The sequence below is a fragment of the Dipodomys spectabilis genome, unplaced genomic scaffold, assembly GCF_019054845.1.
Source record: "Dipodomys spectabilis isolate Male_0828 unplaced genomic scaffold, ASM1905484v1 ptg000175l, whole genome shotgun sequence".
Taxonomy (NCBI): domain Eukaryota; kingdom Metazoa; phylum Chordata; class Mammalia; order Rodentia; family Heteromyidae; genus Dipodomys; species Dipodomys spectabilis.
In genome coordinates, this window is record NW_024870852.1 from 7,612,571 (window position 1) to 7,633,559 (window position 20,989).

General features: G+C 41.5%; 1 protein-coding gene across 3 annotated transcripts in view; it reads right to left on the reverse strand.

Moving 5' to 3' along the window:
* Ptpra (protein tyrosine phosphatase receptor type A) overlaps positions 1 to 20,989 on the reverse strand; it is a 123,030-nt gene that overhangs the window by 11,697 nt on the left and 90,344 nt on the right. For all 3 annotated transcript variants that reach the window (XM_042694396.1, XM_042694397.1, XM_042694398.1), the window contains 7 exons: positions 12,500 to 12,590; positions 8,592 to 8,668; positions 6,730 to 6,766; positions 2,932 to 3,029; positions 2,060 to 2,179; positions 1,282 to 1,448; positions 699 to 834 (listed from right to left, as the gene is read on the reverse strand). In XM_042694396.1, the coding sequence (XP_042550330.1) occupies positions 699 to 834; positions 1,282 to 1,448; positions 2,060 to 2,179; positions 2,932 to 3,029; positions 6,730 to 6,766; positions 8,592 to 8,668; positions 12,500 to 12,590 (726 nt within the window). The remainder of the gene's footprint in view (positions 1 to 698; positions 835 to 1,281; positions 1,449 to 2,059; positions 2,180 to 2,931; positions 3,030 to 6,729; positions 6,767 to 8,591; positions 8,669 to 12,499; positions 12,591 to 20,989) is intronic.

Below are 20,989 nucleotides of genomic sequence, written 5' to 3' on the forward strand. Positions count from 1 at the left end.
TCAGGTAGATGTAACAGTCCTTGTTGGCACCAGATCACCCCTCCACCCCCTTTCATTTTGACAACTACTTCTTTGGTCCCAAAAGGAATAAAATAATTCATTCTAATTGCCCAACACAGTGAAGGACTTGAAATGTATGCATTCGTCTAGAGGTTTGCTTAACTTGGAAGGTAGGCTCTTGGTCTGTCTCAGGGGTGCTGATAGATTGTAGGTTTGCAGGGGCTGTCAGAAGCTGAAGATGTACAAAGACTGTGAGGTCCTAGCCTCCAGGCAGCCAACCTCCCTGTACTGTGCCCTGACCACAGCACAGAGTCATCTCACTTCTGCTTGTGGAGGTAGGCTTTGGTACACTTGCTTTCCTCAGGGATTGTTTCCTTATCATTAAGTCTGGTGGAATTGACAGCTGCTTTCCTGACTCCCACAGTCATGAAGTCACAACCTGCTCTGTGCGTCATTTAAATATATATTTTATAAGGGTCCTTAATCACATCGGATCCTGATAATTTACAACAGCCTAGGAAACCGTCAGTGGTAATGGGGAAACTTTTGATCTCAGACAGAGTTAGGCATGGCTGTTATTATTATACTCAGCCAGATAAAAGTGAAAGTCAGAGAACTTAAATGGCCTAGAGGTGAGCAGATGTTTGTTTGGTATTGGAATGCCACCTTTTGTCCCCTCTCATCCCAAGACCACTTACGTCTGTTTGCACCATCTGGCAGCGCTGGGCTCTAATTCGACTCACAAAACCATAGACATCCACCTTCCGCTCTGTGTGCATCATGTCCAGCATGGCATCAATGACAACAAAGGTACCTGTGCGCCCTACACCTGCACTGTAGCCAAAGAGTGAAGGGTTATGTAACGGCCAGTATGACTTGTGACAGTGGACAGCAAAGGGCACCACATGCTTGGACTCTTTTTCCAGGGTTTTACTCTAATTGCAAATGCAGCAGAATGAGTGGTCTGGAACCAACAACTCCAATCTTTTGGGCACTCCTGACCTCTATCAGGACTGGGTATTCTGAAGGAAGCAAGAATACTTGGCCAGCACTCAATGTAGCCACTTGGCTTTATAGCAAGCTTCTGCCCTCCTGGCCTTGGAGGACTGTCTTTTCTTCGCTTTCCTCAAGTCATACACTTCATTCTACAAGAGAACTTCAGAATCTCTGGGTCTACTGCCCTGGGGCTCAATCATGCATCTGCTTTAAGAAGCCCTGTGATGTTCCCCTGCTTTGGCCAAGGGGGCAGAAAGTGGGAGCTCAGGGTCAAACTACACTAACCTGCAGTGAACCACGATGGCCCCTGCATACTGAGGGTTACAGGCCTTCACCTTCTTGAGGAACTTGAGCATGCCAATTGGGGTGAAAGGAACCCCAAAATCTGGCCAGCTGGTAAAGTGGAACTGAGTGATGAGGCGTTGTGGTTTTCTGTTGGTCATGTCGCCTACCTGTGAAGTGAGGAGATGCATATTTACCCTGTTACCCAGGGATGGACAGCAGAGGGAGGATACAATAAAATGAACAAGTTTTGATAATGGACAGAAGCTCTTTTTGGTAATTGCATGAGTTAGGTACAGCTATTACTATTATACTCAGCCAGATAAAGGTCAAAGTCAGAGAACTTAAATGACCCATTCAGGCCCCAGAACTAATAAATGGTAGGCCAGAGCTAAAATTCAGGACTTCAACTCTTGGTAAGTCTCCTTTCCACAGCTCCTTTGTGCAAAGGCTTCAGACCAGGTCCACTATATCTTTGCTCTTAGGAGCCTTCAAAGCAGGAAAAGAGAGGGGAGCCCAGCACTCAGGAATCTGCCCTACACTCCAATGTTCCCTGTTTATATGGCCTGCATATATAAGGGTAATCAAACTCCACATGTATTTTTCTTCCAAATCATGACACTGTTGCTCCCTTAGCTTTAACAGAGAAGTTGCAAATACATGGCACACTTAGCAATTCCTGAGCACCTAGATCAAGACTGGGGATGACCTGGCTATTCCCATTCTTTACTGGTCAGCAGATCTTAAACAAGAACCAGGAGAGGGAGGAAGCAGTCAGTACCTGCTGAATGCAGAACTTTCGTACTGTATAGTCTACCAGGACAGTGACATCTTCTACAGACACACGAATATTCCCATAGGTCCAACAGCCTTGGTCTGGCCAGTACTGGGCGCATTTACACTGGAAAAAAACAGACATACATTCTGACACCCATTTTACTTATAATATCTCAGTGCAGTCTCTTGGGTAAGCCTGTCTGAATGCCTGAGACCAGTAGCATACTATGAGGAGACTACCATGATGGGTTATTACAGACTATAAACATAAGCCCTTCTGTTATCTAGGCCTTAGACAGCTTCTAAGAGCCAGGGGTCAGGTTGAGGGAAAATAGCCATCCTTAAGACTGTTATGAACGGGATTCCTCACTGGGGGTTGATCCAGGACTCATCAGACTGGCACTAGTTACGGCTGTGGCTCAGTGACAGAGCTGGCCAGGCCAGGAATAGATTTAACAGACACAAAAGAAAAAGGAGCAGTCAAAGCCTGCAGGGTCAGGGTCAATCCTCAGATTCTCTTGTACTCTTGTAGGGTCTCAGTCCCATAAAATTCTTCCTGCTAAGGATATACTCAAGGCCTCAAGGAACTAGAGAAACCAGGTGAGCAAAACTTTTCCTTGGCTAGTGGCTCAAGTCTTCCCAGTTGTTTTAGAATCAGAGCAAGTTAACTTGCTCTGAGAATGGCATCTAGAGAACTCTGAGACTTCCAGGCCATAGAAAAGTCTGACAGACTTATTAGCCTTTTTCTGTCGGTATGATCTATTGGCACAACAGCCACAAAAAGCCATGTTCAAACTCAGAGCTACAGCGGGGCACACCCCGTTGGCTACATCTATACCACAAGACTTGCAACTTGTATCTAATTTCTCCACTTACCTCCTTTCTCTCCTTCAGGTTGGTCACCATAACAATGGTGGCTGTATTTTGTTCCCAGATCATCCTCCAGAAATCATTCACTGTTTCTTCCTTTGGTCCTAAAGAAGCCAATAGCAAAGATGAGAACACACATTAAATGCAAGATAGCTGCTAGGAAATTGGGAATACCTATTCTCGACTTTTGGAACCCTGTGTCCACATGTTCTCAGTGGAATATCCAACCTACCTATCCTTCCATTCACCTACTAACTAAACTTTTCTTTTGTATCCATCACGTATGTGCCAAACATTTCGCTAGGGTTGTGGGTTAAGAAGGCTGCCAAAAAAGAACAGAACACAGTAGTCTCCATGGATAAGATAACTGAGAATGAATATCTACACTATGAGTCCAGACAAGTTAAGTGCATATTATGGCATTTGCTTTTTCCTTCACACCAAGATGGGTATCATCAGTTCCAGAAAGATTGAGCGATCTTTTCAGGCTAGATTAAAAATTTGCCATATAATCTTTTTCTGGAAGCTTCAAAAATAATGCAGCATACAAAGAGAAAGAAATGGGCACTAATAATAGAAATGCTAATGGAATGACCAGAGTGTTGGTAAAGGGAAGTCTTAGTTAAGTTTGCCAGGATAGAGGGCAATAGATCAATTGTGGAACTGAAGACAAAAAGTCCTAAAAGATTCTAAGAAAAAAAATTAAACTTGAAAAAAATTAAACTTTATATATATAAAGTGCTTAGAGAAGATATTATCTACTAGCGAGTTAAGGAGACAGTCTAGTGGTCTATTAAAAAGAAAATTAAGTGACTAGGAAAGCAAGGCACCATTAACTCCTGAAAAAGAGGAAAAACTATATAAAACATCACTGTTTTCTGTGCTACACTGTAATATTGATATACTTGTGATGATAGAAATAGCAAATACTATCTGAACTCAGAGTTGAGACTGAATTCTACTGGGAGGTCTCTGACACTTTTTTCTTTTTGTAGATTATGAGGCTTGAACTCTGGGCCTGGGTGCTATCCCTGAGCTTTTCAGCTAAGGCTAGTTTTCTCACCACTTGAGCCACAGCACCACTTCCGGTTTTCTGAGTGGTTTATTGGAGATAAGAGTTTCTCTGACTTTCCTGCCCTGGCTGGCTTTGAACTGTGATCCTCAGATCTCAGCCTCCTGAGTGGCTAGGATTACAGGTGTGAGCCATGGGCCTGGTTTCCTTGACATGTTCATGTGATATTCTAACTTTTGGCTCTTTTGATGCTTTTCATCATTTATTCCTCTAATTATTCCCTTTGGTAAAAGTAAAACCATTTAAAAAATTGGTGCTAGGTATTTTTCAGTACAGGATATTATAAGTGCTCTTCTACTGAACTATATTCCCATCTCCAAATAAAAGTCTTAGAAAGACAGTGCTCATAACTTAAACTGGAACAATACAAAGATTAGCGTGGTCCCCAAGTAATGAGAACTTGCATATTTGTGAAATGCTCCATATGAGAAGAAAAACATGAAAGAAAAACAATAATGAAAAAGGAGGGACTGGGAAGGTGGCTCAGTGGTAGAGTGCTTGTCTTGCGTGCATGAGGCCCTTGGTTCGATTCCTCAGCACTACATAAGCAGAAAAAGCTGGAAGTGGGGCTGAGGCTCAAGTGGTAGAACGCTAGTCTACAGCTGAAGAGCTGAGGGACAGTGCACAGGCCCAGAGTTCAGGCCCCACGAGTGACAAAAAAAAAAGAAAGAAAGAAAAAGGAATATATCAGAAATATTTATAGGGCCCAAATACACATTTCAGGCATGAGGACCATGTTCTGGAGAAGGTGGTATTTGGAAGGTATCATGGGTCTCAAGTGGATGGGAGCTTAGAAGGGAGCAAGAGAGAGGAGAGGCAGAACATGGGGCAGTGGGGGAATAGCACCAAGAAAAAGGACATGTCTAGGGCCTGTAAGGAGTTCCTCAAGGTCAGTATAGACTGCAGGCAGTGGTAGAAGATAAAGCAGAAAGATTCCATAATTGAAAGGAGTAGAGGTACCAGCCTCCAACAGGGTAGAGGCTGGGCTAAGCAAGGATGCTCCTAGCAAGAAGGGTAAATACTTACAAGATTTTCAGGAAAGCCCTGACTAAAGTTTTGCTTTGAGAAAAGCCAGTAGGAATGAAGAGTGCAAAGCTGAGGCACAAAGGCACAAGTCAGCAGACTATTGCATGGTGCTGGAAGAAAAGGGAACAAGAACGCATACTACTGAATCTGGTTTGCTAATTAGGTGGCTACATTATAGTCTTCCTAGTAGCCAAATAATATAAGATAAAATGTTTTGGAGCTAAGTAAGTTTTACCTTAGTTTCTGATACTCAATCTAAACAGTCTTGTATTATCCAGATAGAGGTACACAAAATGGTCTGAAAATGTGGCTCAGGAGTTCAAGAGAGGCAGCAGCCAGTCAAACAGAAGAAGGCACATAAGCCTATCAAAGGTTTAAGAATGCTGAGGATACTGAGTGTTATTCAAGTTTAGCTGGTATAAAAAGCCTAGGAATAGGGCTGAGAATGTGGCTTAGTGGTAGAGTGCTAACCTTAAGCAAAAGAAGCTCAGGGGCAGTGTCCAGGCCCTGTGTTCAAGTCCCAGGACTGGAAAAAAAAGTCTAGGAAGGAAACCAGGAAAGCATAGATGGGGAACAGAATTGACCAGGAAAGACAGACATGATCACCTCTATATTAGATGAGAAGGGTTTTATTCCTTTCATATCTCCATTATTAAGTCCAGTACCTGGCCCATAGTAGATGGTTAATATATATTTGGTAAATAATTTAATAATAAATTAGCATCAGTGAACAATAACATTATGAAATTTCTTCAGCTGCTGAAAACATCAAAACATCTTTGCTAGGGTCTCTGAAAACATCTCACCAGAATGTCAGGTTATATGTGGGGCTGAGATGTAGATCAGTGGCAAAGCACTTGCCTAGTAAGTACAATGTTCTGGGTTTGATCCTCAGTACCAAAGAGAAAAGACAAAAAGAAAATACAGTTAAATAAAAGAAAAGAAAAGAATATCAGGTTGTGGGAATAGATGCAGAGTGTTTATAGGGTCATGGAACAGAGCCCTCCTCTGAAGGACCCTCCACTACCTATCTGTGAATAATAGTGGAGTTCAGGTCTATGATTTTTTTTTTTTTTTTTTGGTCAGTTGTGGGGCTTGAATTCTGCGCCTGAGCGCTGTCCCTGAACTCTTTCACTCAAGGCTAGTGCTCTACCACTTGAGTCTCAGAACCACTTCTGGTTTTCTGGTTGTTAACTAGAAATAAGAGTCTCATGGACTTTCCTGCCTGGGTTGGTTTTGAGCCTTGATCCTCAGATCTCAATCTCCTGAGTAGCTAGGGTTATAGGTATGAGCCACTGGCGCTGGCTCCAGACCTATAACCAATCTGGATCAGTGAGGCTGCTGATACTCTGTGTAGACTGATTCCAAACTGAAACGCTAAGTAGTGTGGCTAGAATCTAAGGTTAACTGATAAGGCCAGAAGGTCTCATCTGATTGTGATTGTGTGTGTGTGTGTGTGTATAGGCTTCTGCAGTCTTTTAAATACACATATACAAAACAAGTACTTTCAAAGAGCCTTGGATATTAAATCATGAAGATGAAATTCTCTTCAATGTAAACTTGTAAGGCAGATTATATTTCTTTTAGATGATAATTATAGAAAACTTACTGTATTCTCATTAATCCATTTAGTATTTGAGGAAAAAAAAAAAACCCGAACCCACTATAGGAGCATGATTAATCCTAAAATGTTAGCATTACTTTACCTTGTGCAGCAATAAATTTATTCTTTTCTTGGTAGCCCTGGGGAAAGGGAAAAGGGATAAAAAAGAAAAGTGAAAACCAAAAGTCAGTAGGAATGAAATTTGCAGTCTGACTCTCAACCAGTTTACAAGTCTCCCTGGTGAAAAAGTCCAGGCAGTAAACAAAAGCTTCCATTCCAGGAACTCTCCCAAAGAGCTAGCTTTGGAAACAAAACTCAAAGATTACAAAAACTCAAGTGGTCTAGGTAGTTTTCTTAAAGTGAACTGGTGAATACTAGTGTAAGAATAGCCAAATACCAACTCCTAGGCTAGACCATGTGTTTGATGCTTTATAAGCATTTGACAATGTAGGTTTTAATGTTAATAGGGAAGAGCTTCAAGACAGAAACATCAGAGGTACTTCCAGGGATGAAGCTGGGAAGGACAGTGGGAAGGACAAAGGACTGCTTTCTTGAGAATTCTTTACCAGGTGCAGACCATTTTTGGGGACAGCCAATGTTGACAATGAACTTCTCCATTACAGATGGTGGGCAACTTGAAACCAAGGAGCCTAGAGTTCCTACAAGCCTTTGAAAAACTAACAGACAGTAATTTTCTTTTCCATTCTTTATTGTTCAAGCTGAATGTCTTCTCAATCTAATTGTTTAAATGTAGTGTTTACTTCAGAAGTCTTAGGACAGTGAAGTCACCAGATTTAAGGATCATGGGTCACCCTTTGGCCCTCTCAATATAGCAGTTAACACAGGCAATGACAGAGGATGCTCAGATGGGACACTAGGTTGCGCCAAGCTGATGATGTCAAATACAGTTAAGGTAGTGGCCAAATAAAAGCAGGGACCTAAGTCTGAAGTAATTTCCTATTCCAGTTCAAAACAAGAGCAGAGCAGAGTTGTTTAAGTTTTAAGCTTTTAATTAAAACTGATGAACTCTTAAGGATATATTAAGACTAGGCTAGACGCTTCCTTGCCAATTGTGTAATGGCTCTGCTTTGCCTCCTTCTGTCACCAGTCAAACTGGCCTACCTTTTTGTTCCCTAAGCTACAGAACCCATGCATACCCTCTGCTTGTTATCCCTCCACAGTGGCTGGGACCACCTCCCTTCCAGCAGGCTTAGTTTATACTAGACATGACTAACTGGACTTGGAGTCAGATATTGTTCTGTTCTCCCTTGATTTTACTATTATTTTGTATAATTTTACTATTAAGTTATTTGAAAAAGCTCAGTGAAGGGTTCACTAACTCAGAGAAAAACATTTAGATTCAGATTCCATTTGGATTTCTATATGGGTAGCTTTTGAGAATGATGACAAAAATGACTCATTTTAAATTACATGATTGATTTTGTTTTTTAAAAAGAGGTTAGTTGGGCTGATATCACATAAACAGAAAAGGCTGGAAGTAGAGCTGTGGCTCAAGTGATAGAGTGCTAGCCTTGAGCAGAAAGAAGCTCAAGGATAGAGCCTAGGCCCTGAGTTCAAGCACCAGGACTGTCAAAAAACAGGTCACTTAAAAAATTTTTAAGTTTGGGGGACTGGGAAGATGGCTCAGTGGTAGAGTGCTTGCCTTGCATGCATGAGGCCCTGGGTTCAATCCCTCGGCACATTAACCAGAAAAAGCCAGAGGTGGAGCTGTGACTCAAGTAATAGAGTGCTAGCCTTGAGCTGAAGAGCTCAGGGACAGTGCCCAGGCCCAGAGTTCAGGCCCCACGACTGACCAACTTCCCCTCCCCCCCCCCAAAAAAAAATTAAGTTTCTTAGAAGAAACTTCAGATGTCAAATATCCCTCCTAATATACATTTGGAAGGAAGTTAAGAGATGGTAGTCAAGGTCATGCACAAGGATAACAGAAAAGCATGGGTTCCTTACATTGATGAATGAAGCATTGATGTAATCGGAATCTGGAACTCCTTCAACAGGTGTCAGGTGGACTCTAGAGTGGTCATCTAGAAAAAAAGTCAGCAATTAATACTTCACTAAAGGGGCTGGGAAGGTGGCTCAGTGGTAGAGCGCTTGCCTTGCATGCCTGAGGCCATGGGTTCGATTCCTCAGCACCACATAAGCAAAAAAGAAAAAGAAAAAAAAAATACTTCACTAAATACAATTAGATTTCTTCCTGTTCTTGATGTAACTAGGCCAGTGAAGTCATCTGGACTTATGTGGACTGAGACATATGTTTATAAAGAAGTCACTCCAAAACTTTTTTTCTTTTTCTTATTCTGCTTGAACTCAGGGCTCCATGCTTGTTAGGCACTCTACCAGTTGAACCATACTTTTAACCTTTTCTGCTTTAATTTTTTTTTTTTTTGCCAGTCCTGGGACTTGAACTCAGGGCTTGGACTCTGTCACTGAGCCTCTGTGGGCTGATAGCTAGCACTCTACCACTTGAGCCACAGTGCCACTTCTAGCCTTTTCTGTATATGTGGTACTGAGGAATCGAACCTGGGGCTTCATGCATGCTAGGGCAAGCACTCTATCACTGAACCACATTCCCAGCTTCTGCTTTAATTATTTTTGAATTAGAGTCTCATGTTTTTGTCCAGGTTGGCTAGCATCATGATCTTCCTATTTACCATGTCTTATATGTTGACAGATGTGTGCCACCAAATCCAGCTTTATTGGTAGAGATGGAGTCTTGCTAAGTATTTTCCAGGGCTGGCTTCAAACTATGAACTCCACCTCCTGAGTAGTAGGTTTGTTATTTTTTGTTGGTTGTGGGGCTTGAACTCGGCCTGGGTGCTGTCCTTGACCTCTTTTGCTCAAGGCTAGTGCTCTACCACTCTGAGCCACATAGCTCCACCTCTGGTTTTTTGAGCAGTTAGTTGGAGATAAGAGTCTCACAGAGACCTTTCTGTCCAGGCTGGCTTTGAACTGTGATCCTCAGATCTCAGCTTCCTGAGTAGCCAAATTACAGGTGTGAGCCACTGGTACCTGGCAACCTCCTAAGTAGTTGCGATTACAACCATTATATCTGTTTTCTCACACACACACACACACACACACACACACACACACGCACACACGCATGCACGCACACAACCAGTCATGAGGCATGAACTCAGGGCCTGGGCACTGATCCTGAACTTCTTTTGCCCATGGTTAGCACTCTACCACTTGAGCCACGGTGCCAATTTTTTTTTTTTTTCCTGTTTATGTGGTATGCGGTACTGAGGAATCAAACCCAGGGCTTCATGCATGCTAGGCAAGTGCTCTACTACTAAGCCACATTCCTAGCCTCAATATATATATATTTTGTCAGTTGTGGGGCTTGAACTCTGGATTCTATCCTTCAGCTCTTCAGCTCAAGGTGAGTACTCTACCACTTGAGCCATAGCACCACTTCCGGTTTTCTGATGGTTTATTGGAAATAAGAGTCTCACAGACTTTTGTGCCCCGGCTGGCTTTGAACCGTGATCCTCAGATCTCAGCCTCCTGAGTAGCTAGGATTACTTGCATGAGCCACCATGCCTGGCATCCCAATATTGTTTTTAACACTCAAAATTTGAAAAACATTTCTACCACAAGGGAATAATATATCCAAAGTACAGAATACTAAATAGTTGATAAAAAGGAAAAATTACCAGTTGCCAGGCTAATGCCTATAATTCTAGCTACTCGGGAGGCTGAGATTGAGGATATTGATTTGAAACCTGACTAGTTAGGAAAAATCTGAGAGATTCTAATCTCCAATTTATTACCAAAAAAACTCAAAAGTAGTCATGTGGCTCAAGTAGTCAAGTGGTAGACTTTACGAGAGAGGTAAGAGAGGGGCTGGGAAGGTGGCTCAGTGGTAGAGCACTTGCCTTGCATGCATGAGGCCCTGGGTTCGATTCCTCAGCACCACATAAGCAAAAAGAAAAAAGCTGGAAGTGGGGCTGTGGCTCAAGTGGTAGAGCGCTAGCCTTGAGCTGAAGAGCTGAGGGACAGCGCCCAGGCCCAGAGTTCAGGCCCCATGACCCGACCCAAAAAACAAACAAACAACAAAAAAAGAGAGCTAAGAGACAGTGCCCAAGCCCTGAGTTCAAGCCCCAGTAATGGCACAAAAGAAAAAAAAAGAAAAATATTTCTTGATAGACAAATGGACAATAATGTTAAAAAAGGCAGAACAATGTGTACAATATACCAACTGTATTTAAAACTATGTAATAAATATACACTCATCTATGTATGCAAATAGGAAGGGCCTAGTAGAATAATCTCTACTTTTGTGGTCCCATATCTCACCAATAAAAATTTGAGCAGGACCTGGCATTAGTGAATTATGCCTGTAATCCTAGCTACTCAGGAGGCTGAGGTCTGAGGATTGTGGTTTGAAGCCAGTCCAGGCAGGAAAGTCTGTGAGACTTATCTACTCAAAAAAGCTGGAAGTTGGGAATGTGGCTTAGTGGTAAAGTGCTTGCCTAGCATACATGAAGCCCTGGGTTTGATTCCTCAGTACTACATAAACAGAGAAAGTGCCAGGTGCTGGTGGCTCATGCCTGTAATCCTAGCTACTAAGGAGGCTGAGACCTGAGGATGACAGTTCAAAGCCAGCCTGGGCAGGAAAGGCTGTGAAGCTCTTATCTTCAATAATCCACCAGAAAACCGGAAGTGGTACCATGGCTCAAGTGGTAGAACGTTAGCCTTGAGCTGAAGAATGTAGGGACAGGGCTCAGGGCCAGAGTTCAAGCCCCATGACTGACAAAAAACAAACAAACAAAGCCAGCCAGGGCAGGAAAGTCCATGTGACTCTTATCTCCAACAAACCACTGAGAAAACTGGAAGTGGTGCTGTGGCTCAAGTGGCAGAGTGCTAGCCTTGAGCTGAAGAACTGAGGGACAGGGTCCAGGCCCAGAAGAGTTCAAGCCCCACACAGACAAAAAAAAAAAAAAGAGTTTTCAACAGCCAATAAAAATAAAGTTCAAGCCAGATGCTGGTGGCCCATGCCTGTAGTCTTAGCTACTCAGGAGGCTGAGATGTGAGGGTTGTGCCAGCCAGGGCAGGAAAGCCTGTGAGACTCATCTTCAATTAACTACTAGAAAACCCAAAGTAGAGCTGTGGCTCAAAGTGGTGGAATACTAGCCTTGAGCAGAAGAGCTCAGAGGCAGTAGCCAGGCCCTGGGTTCAAGCTCAATGACTGACTCCCTCCCCTCCCCCCCAAATAGTTTAAATATCTTTCTCTCATACCCCATTGGATTAGGCACATCCTATCTGGAGATGTGCCTAATACCTAGCCAAATACCTGTTAGATAAGAACAACTGATTAGCAGTGACTAACTCTGGGAAAATTAACTCAGTGTTTGAAGAAAACTCTGTACTGGAATTTCTTCCAATGAGCACTACAGGCTGGGAAGGTGGCTCAGTGGTAGAGTGCTTGCCTCGCATGCATGAGGCCCTGGGTTCGATTCCTCTAGCAACATATAAGCAGAAAAAGCCATAAGTGGTGCTGTGGATCAAGTGGTAAAGTGCTAGCCTTGAGCTGAAGAGCTGAGGGACAGTGCCCAGGCCCAGAGTTCAGGCCCCACGACCAACATAAAAACAACAACCAAAAAAACTACCCTCATTACAACTCATATCCTCTTGTATCCTATGAAGTTATCCTCCTTGGACTCTAGAAACTTTAGGCCTGCAACAGAAATCCTGATCAACTGCCTCAATTGTCTCTATGGGATTTCCAGGGTACTCTAACCTGGCTACAGGTTTCTTGTGACCAACTGCAAGATTCTTTCCATCTTCAGAAAATCTGTCAACAGGTATAATTTGAGGTTATAGTCCAGGAAATTCTATAAAACACTCACAAGGCAAGATGTTTACATATCGATTTTTTTCCTTGTTTTCCTCCTTGGAGGCAGCTTCACAAGTGGCTTGGATTGGACAAGCAGGAAGAGCCTGAAAGGTTAAAAAAATTACAGGAGTTATTAATGGGAATAAACAACAAACATGCAGCCTGCTTCATCAAACCTACCTTCCAGTGTGGGGTACAGATTCAAGTAAACACTTTGTATCTTTCCCCAGTAGCTCAAGATCCTCAGAGTTTAAAGTCAAGAATCTCCAGGAGCAGAATGTGTGCTCTTTACATAATTACTGTATGGTCAGGGGCTTGGAACTATGCTAGGTTAAAATGGATATCCCAATCCTGTTGGGTGCTGGTGGCTCCTATCAGTAATCCTGGCTACTCAAGAAGCTGAGATCTAAGGATCATGGTTCAAAACTGGCCTTGGCAGAAAAGTCTAAGAGACTCATATGGCCAAATAATCAGCAAAAAGCTGGAAGTGGAGCTCAAGTGGTAGAGCACAAGCATTGAACAAAAAAGCCAACCAAGAGCATGAGTTCCTGAGTTCAAGTCCTAGTACTGGCAACACACACACACACACACACACACACACACACACACACACAAAACAACAACAACAAAAGTATTTCTGGGGTGCCATTTACTCATAGTAATCATTGTGAAGATGAGATGTGCTGCCCCTCAGAGTAAAACCACGTAGGAGGGATCTGAATAGTCAATTTATATTCTCATTAGGAGTCTGACAGAGGCAGAGCACCCTAGCCTGGAACATTATGTGTCAAGGAGCAGGATTGGTGGATGGAAGGGGGACTGCCACACAGGTACCGCAGCTGGGAAGAAGGGGCACTGGATATTGAGTGGGTAGCAGTTTTAGAGTAAATCTAACTGGGCTGGCACAGGGAGGTAAGTGGAGAAGCATGAAATATTTTGAGAAGAGAGAGGCAAGTTGTGTGAACTTGAGCGATATATCTGTTAAAAAACTTTCTATACCTACACTTTCTCATCTGTAACAATGGAACCAATACCTGCCACTCAATAAGTAAATGTTATATTCTTAATAAGCATTAAAAGGGCACAAAATAAGCATTCAATAAGTGAGTTTGATGAAAGTGGGAAGCTAAATTTTATTTGAACTGTTCTGATCTTCCACATATTCAAAACTAGAAAACAAAAGGGAAATAGATTAAAATTCTAGCCTGGACAAGCTTTTAGGTAACTGATTTGGCAATATGTCTTATGGGCTTTAAAAAGTCATACTTTTTGAACTAGCAAATCCACTCCTGATAATGGACTATAAGGAAATAAAATGTTCAACTCATTTACTTTATCATTATTTAGAATGAGAACCACCTCAGTATTTGGCAGTAGGTAAAAAGTTAAGTGCATTCATGTGTTACTTTTCATTATCTCAAATAAAAGACTAGGTACAAGGTTAACAGTGGTGAACCAAACATGCACATAGTTCTTACACTCATGCAAATGTGGGTCAAAGTCAGACATAAAATAACTAAAACAAATATATAACTACGTATCATGACAAATGCAATGAAAGAAAAGAAAAATGTTCTTGGAGTATCAGAAAGAACCAAATTTACATCGAGGGGAGGGATCTATTAGGAAGATGAACGTGCAAGTTAGTATTCTAGGCCTAGGTCACAGAATCTGTGATGACCAAGAAGCAGAAGGCTCTATTGTATGAGAACCTGAAAGGTCTGTGGGTGTGACACACACAAGGAGAGGCTGGTAGGATAGCAGGAAGTGGGAAGACAAGAGCTTGAAAAGATCAGACTATTCATTTCCATTGTGTAGGGATTTTGGTAGGTGAAAAAAAATCCCACCAAATGTTTGAAAAATATTATTTGATTTACATGATAAAGAACAACTCTGGTTATTTGGAAAAGAAGACAAGAATGGCAAGAGCTAAATTATGGAGTGGAAACAGAAAGGTGATGGTAAAAGGACAATGGATGCATTTGAAGTATATTATAAATCTACTGGATTTAGAGATGAATGGAAAGAGAAATGGGTTAGGGAGAGAACGAAGATGGCTCTTAGATAAAGGAAATGCCAGTCCAATGGGAACTACTTTTATCAGCTGGAAGCAGTGCTTTAAGAAGAGAACAAATATATTTCTTGAGAACCAGAATGGTATTGGTAAGAGAAATTAAATTAAAACACTTGAAGTGGAATTAGGGTCTCACTGTCCATCTGCCTTTACCTACTCAAGAGATTTTCCTTCCAGAGTTCAAAACCTTGGAGGGTCTGTATTTTATTAAGGACAGTTTTCTTTTGACTTTATGCTTATTAGTATATAAGGGAGAGAAGGAAAGAGTCTCCTCCCTCTCTCTTCTTCTTCCTTCTCCTCCCTCTCTCCCTCCTTCTCTCCCTTCCTCTCTCTCTCTCCCCCCCCCCCCCCCAGGTGCTGAACTCTTATTTGGAACAGAAACCATATTTAAGACTGGAATTTTCCAATTCACTCACACTTTGCCTTCTCTTCCTTCACACAGGCTAGTTTTCCACAGGTTTCCATTCTGACACAGGGAAGGATAAACCATCCCTTCTCTACAATTTCTTTTTTCTTTTTGGTTGGTTATAGGGCTTGAACTTTGTCCCTGAGCTTTTATTCAAGGCTCGTTATTCTACCACTTTGAGCCAGAGTGCCACTTCTGGTTTTCTGGTGGCTAACAGACTTTCCTGCCCTAGCTGGCTTTGAACCATGATAATTGGATCTCAGCTTCCGGAGTAGCTAGGATTACATGTGTGAGCCACCAGGGCCCAGCCCTTCTCTACAATTTAACAATTCCTGTACATCCCTATCTAAAGTGATGTAGAAAAGAGATAGTGACATGAAGACTCTTGAAGGCAGTCTTTAGTATAGAAAGGTCAGAAATAACAATGACTACCACCTCATATGGTCATATAAACATCCTATCCTTCCCTTCCCAACAGTCATAATGAAGATAAACACTATCCCAGTGGGCTAAGGCTCCTAAAAGAAAAGTTTGAAAGAAATCTCAGTTATTGTTTATTGGGAAACAAGAAAAGACTTTTGTTGGAGAATATAGCAATAGATTCAAAGGTTTAGACTAAAAAGTCTAAGTCTGGGATGAAAATCTAGCCCAAGAGCTAGAACAGACTAGATGATGTTACATTCTCTAAAACCAGGAGATGGCACCAAAAAACCATTTCATGTCTCATTCAAGCCTTGAGAAAGGCTAATAATTTCAGCATTAAAAAACAATCAACCAATCAAACAACAACAACAAAAAATATCAGCCAGGCACAGGTAGCTCATGCCTGTAATCCTTGCTACTCAGGAAACTGAGATCTGAGGATCATGGCTCAAAGCCAGACAGAGTAGGAAAATCTGTGAGACTCTTATCTCCAATTACCAAGAAAAGCCAGAAGGTGAGTTATGGCTCAAGTGGTAGTGCTAGCCTTGAACACAAAAGCTTAGGACAGCACCCAGGCTCTGAGCTTAAGCCTCTTATGCCAATACTAGGGCCTGGGTACTGTCACTTAGCTTTCATTCAAAGCCAGCACATTATTATTATTATTATTTTTTGGGTCCAGTTGTGGGGCCTGAACTCTGGGCCTGGGCGCTGTTCCTCAGCTCTTCAGCTCAAGGCTAGCACTCTACCACTTGAGCCACAGTGCCACTTCCGGCTTTTTTCTTTTTGCTTATGTGGTGCTGAGGAATCCAACCCAGGGCCTCAGGCATGCAAGGCAAGCACTCTACCACTGAGCCACCTTCCCAGCCCATGCCAGCACATTATTATTTTAGCCAAATAGCTTCACTTCAGGCTTTTTGATGATTAATTGGAAATAAGAGTCTCACAGACTTGGCTCAACTGAATCATGATTCTCAGATCAGCCTCCTGAGTAGCTACGATTATTGGCATAAACCACTAGTATCACACAATTTTTTTTAAAGTTCTTCAAATTTATTATAAAAAAGGATATCCATCATTCAATTTAACTTAGAAGTTCTCTTTGGACTCATCTACCCTGCTGATCTCTTTCTTACCCTCTCACAGTAAACTTAGAACTTTTTCATTCCCTTTATTTTAATCCCATATATTTTGTTATTATTCAGTCTATTTTTGTGATAAAAATGGAATCATAATGAAGGAGTAACATTCATTTCTTTTAATATATTTTTATTGTGAAAATACTGTACAGAGGGGTCACAATTACGTGGGTAAGATAATGAGCACATTTCTTATCCAGCATTATAGCCTCCTGTTTTAACATTATTTTCTTAAGGATTATCCAGGTTGTTGTGTGTAACTGACACATCTCTTTACTGTTTAGTGTTCCAATTTGAGATCAAGTAAGTATTGTTTTTCTCATTCTACTCCTGATACTCATTGCTTAGTTAACTATGCCGCTGCAAGTATGAATTTGCATGTGTGTTTCATGCATATGTATACAAATTCCAGGTATAAGCATGTTTAAGCTTACCAGATAAGGGCAAATTGTTTTCAGTGTAGTTGTACTAATTTATACTACTACTACCAATGTAAAATGTTCCACTTGTTCTGTATCCTAATCTGCTGTCAGATTTTAATTAAACTTCTACTTATGCTGATATTTAATGAAGTTCACCATCTTTTACAATTTACTAAGTCTACAGTGTTTTCCTCAATGTTCTAGTGGATTATTTTTTCTTTCTTCCTTCCCTTCCTTCCTTCCTTCCTTCCTTCCTTCCTTCCTTCCTTCCTTCCTTCCTTCCTTCCTTCCTTCCTTCCTTCCTTCCTTCCTCCCTCTCTCTCTCTCTTTTGCCAGTTGTGGGGCCTGAACTCTGGGCCTGGGCACTGTCCCTCAGCTCTTCAGTTCAAGGCTAGCACTCTACCACTTGAACAACAGCACCACTTCTAGCTTTTTCTGTTTATGTGGTACTGAGGAATCAAACCCAGGGCCTCATGCATGCAAGGCAAGCACTCTACCACTAAGCCAACTTCCCAGCCCATCTAGTGGATTGTTTTCTTATTAATCTGTTTTTTCTTGAGGTTTGAACTCAGGCCTCACACTCTTGGTTTGGCTTTTTCTGCTAAGGCTGGTGCTCTATCACTTGAGCCATACCTTTATTTCCAGTTTTTTGCTTGCTAATTAAAGAGTCTCTTGGATTTGTTTTCCCAGGCTGGCTTTGAACCATGATCCTCAGATCTCAGCCTCCTGAGTAGCTAGGATCATAGGCATGAGCCATTCATGCCTGGCCAATTAGTTTTTTTATACAGTCTGGTTTTCTTTATCTGTTATTTGTGTTAGAAAACTATCTTCCTAAGTTTGTGGCTTGTCCTTTCATTTTCCTTTTCAGTATTTATGTATGAGCAGAATCAATGTGTTCTCATGTAGTTAATCCATTTTAAGGCTTATCAATATTTTAAAATTTAAGAATTTCTTTTCTATTGTTAGGTTACAAGTATATGTCCCTACACTATTGTCTTTATAATTTATAGTCTTGTCCTTTAAATTTCATCCTATGTCAACTGGATAGATGTTTTTGTCTGGTATGGGAAAAACATGCCATTTCATTTGCTCCCAGAGGGATGACTGGTTATCCAGAACTATTTCTTGTAAAAGCCATCCTTTCCCCAACAGCATTTCTGTCACAAATAGATTTCTGGATTTACTTGTGGGCTATTTTTTTATTCATGGGCTAATCTGTCTATCCCAGTGTCAATATAAAACTGTCTTAATTGCTAAATTTTATAATAACTTGTTATATCTGGTAAGGCAGTTCTCCTCACCTTGTTCTTCTTCTTCGGGAATGTCTTGGCTATTCTTGGATCTTTTCTCCTCCATATAAATTTTAGAATCAGCTTGTCAAGTTCCACAAATAACCTGTTGGGATTTTTATTGGAATTGCATTGAATCTATGTATCAGTTTGGGGAGAATTGACATCTTTACAATATTGAGCCTTAAATTCATTGATTCTACTATTCCTTCACTAAACTATTTTCTTTACTGTCTTCCAATATTTTTATCATTTTCTCTAAAGATTTTGTAAATATTGTGGGAAATTTATTCTTAGGCACTTTACATTTGGATCCTGCTCTGAATGGCATAGTCTAAAAAATTCTACTATATTGTCTGTCTGTGGCATATATACAGAAATGCGTCCATTTTTATATTGCTTTTGTATCTAGCAACCTTGCTAAAATGACTTACTAATTCTAATAATTAACCCAATGAGTCTGATTTTTCTGAAATTAATAGTCTCCTGGTGAAAAATATGCATTCTGTTTTTATATTTGCAGTTCTTCTTGCTTCACTGTGCTGCCTACGATCTCCCAAACATGCTGAGTAATATTCACTTTTACATTTGAAGCCTAATTGTCATCTAGAAGTCACCAGTACATAAAACAATCTGCAGTGATAGGAAATTTATTACTCTCTAAGAGAGTTCTTAGAATAGATTTATTTAAAAGAACACAACATCCATATTCATAATTTCTTTTATATTTCTCTTGTAAACCCAGATGTCAACTACTGTCTTTTCTGCCCTTGGAAAAACCGGAACCCTCACCTTCTCTAGAATTTTTTTTTTTGTTGTTGTTGTTTTTTTTGACAGTCCTGGGTGGGGCTTGAATTCAGGGCCTGCGCACTGTCACTGAGCTTCTTTTGCTCAAGGCTAGCACTCTACCACAGCACCACTTGCAGCCTTTTCTGTTTATATGGTACTGAGGAATCAAACTCAGGGCTTCATGCCACATAGCCACTTCTGGCTTTTTCTGAATAGTTTACTGGCAATAAGAGTCTCACAGACTTTCCTGCCCAGGCTGGCTTTGAACTATAATCCTCAGATTTCAGCCTCCTGAGTAGCTAGGATTATAGGCATGAGCCACTAGCCAGGCTCAACTTTTTTTGGGGGGAGGGGTCCGGTTGTGGGGCCTGAACTCTGGGCCTGGGTGCTGTTCCTCAGCTCTTCAGCTCAAGGCTAGCACTCTACCACTTGAGCCACAGCCCTACTTCTGTTTTTTTTCCTTTTTGCTTATGTGGTGCTGAGGAATCGAACCCAGAGCCTCGTGCATGCAAGGCAAGCACTCTACCACTGAGCCACCTTCCCAGCCCCCAGGCTCAACTTTCCTACTGACTTATTCACTATGCCCTTGATGGGATCTACAACATGGTCCTTGCTGGAGAGTTACCCTAGTAAGCAAGCATTCTACCACTAAGCCACATTCCCAGGCCCATAGAACATTGCATTCTAGAGCCCTTGCCACAGTTCCTTTGGCTGACTGCCTTTATTTGGTGGTATAGCTCACCAAGGTAGAGGCTCTTCTGCTCCAGTTTCAACTTAGATGTCCTCTTATAGTCCCATTACAAGATGACACACCTGTCTTCACCTGACAGTCCAAGAATTCAATTGTATTACTAAAGATATAGGGTTTTGAAGAAGGCCAGGCTCAGCAGACACAGGTCTGGCTACCTCACGGGCTCTACCTCTTTTTGCTCTAAGGATCCATCCAAATTTGATCACATTTTTTTCTTACCTTTTTAAGTCTTGAATACATAAGGGCTTTTCAAAGTGTTTCTATTAAACACTTCTTCCTAAGATAAATGCTAGTGAATAAAATAGTTCTAGTTTACAGCTCCAGGATGAAAGCCATAACCTGAACTTCCAACCATGATGAGGATTAGAGAAATACTATATAGTCTCTTTTCAGCTTGTCAAATGAGTGAAAACAGCTGTCATGTCCTATGTTGATTATTTTTTCAGCTGTTCACCTACTGTCCAGTTTCTTTCCAGAACAATAACCCATTTTGTGATAGGCCTTTTCACAGATACCTGTCTACAGCCTCCCGGTAGTTTTGAAAAAAGAACAGTAGCTGGGTGCCAGTGGCTCATGCCTGTAATCCTAGCTACTCAGGAAGCTGTGGTTCAAAGCCAGCCTGGGCAGAAAAGTCCCTTTGAGACTCTGATATCCAATTAATCACTCAAAAACTAGAGGTGGTGCTGTGGCTCAAGTGATAAGAGTGTCCAGACCCTGAGTTCAAGCCCCACAACTGATAAAAAAGAAAAACAACAGCAGCTTCTTCCTTCTAGATGCTATACATCCACTAAAGCAGACTGTGGACCATTAACTTTATTTCTCATTAAAAAACAAACAAAAAATAAATAAAAACAAGTCTCGTGTAATGGTACATGCATGTAATCTCAGTATTCATGAGGCAGGAGGATCTCGAGTAACAAAATCTCTAAACCTTCTTTTTAAAATATTATGAAAAGGGGGCTGGGAAGGTGGCTCAGTGGTAGAGCGCTTGCCTTGCATGCTCGAGGCCCTGGGTTCGATTCCTCAGCACCATATAAGCAAAAAGAAAAAAGCCGGAAGTGGCGCTGTGGCTCAAGTGGTAGAGCGCTAGCCTTGAGCTGAAGAGCTGAGGGACAGCGCCCAGGCCCAGACTTCAGGCCCCACAACCGGACCCAAAAAAAAAAAAAAAAAAAAAAAATTATGAAAGGAATATGCTTGTTGTTAAAGAAATCAG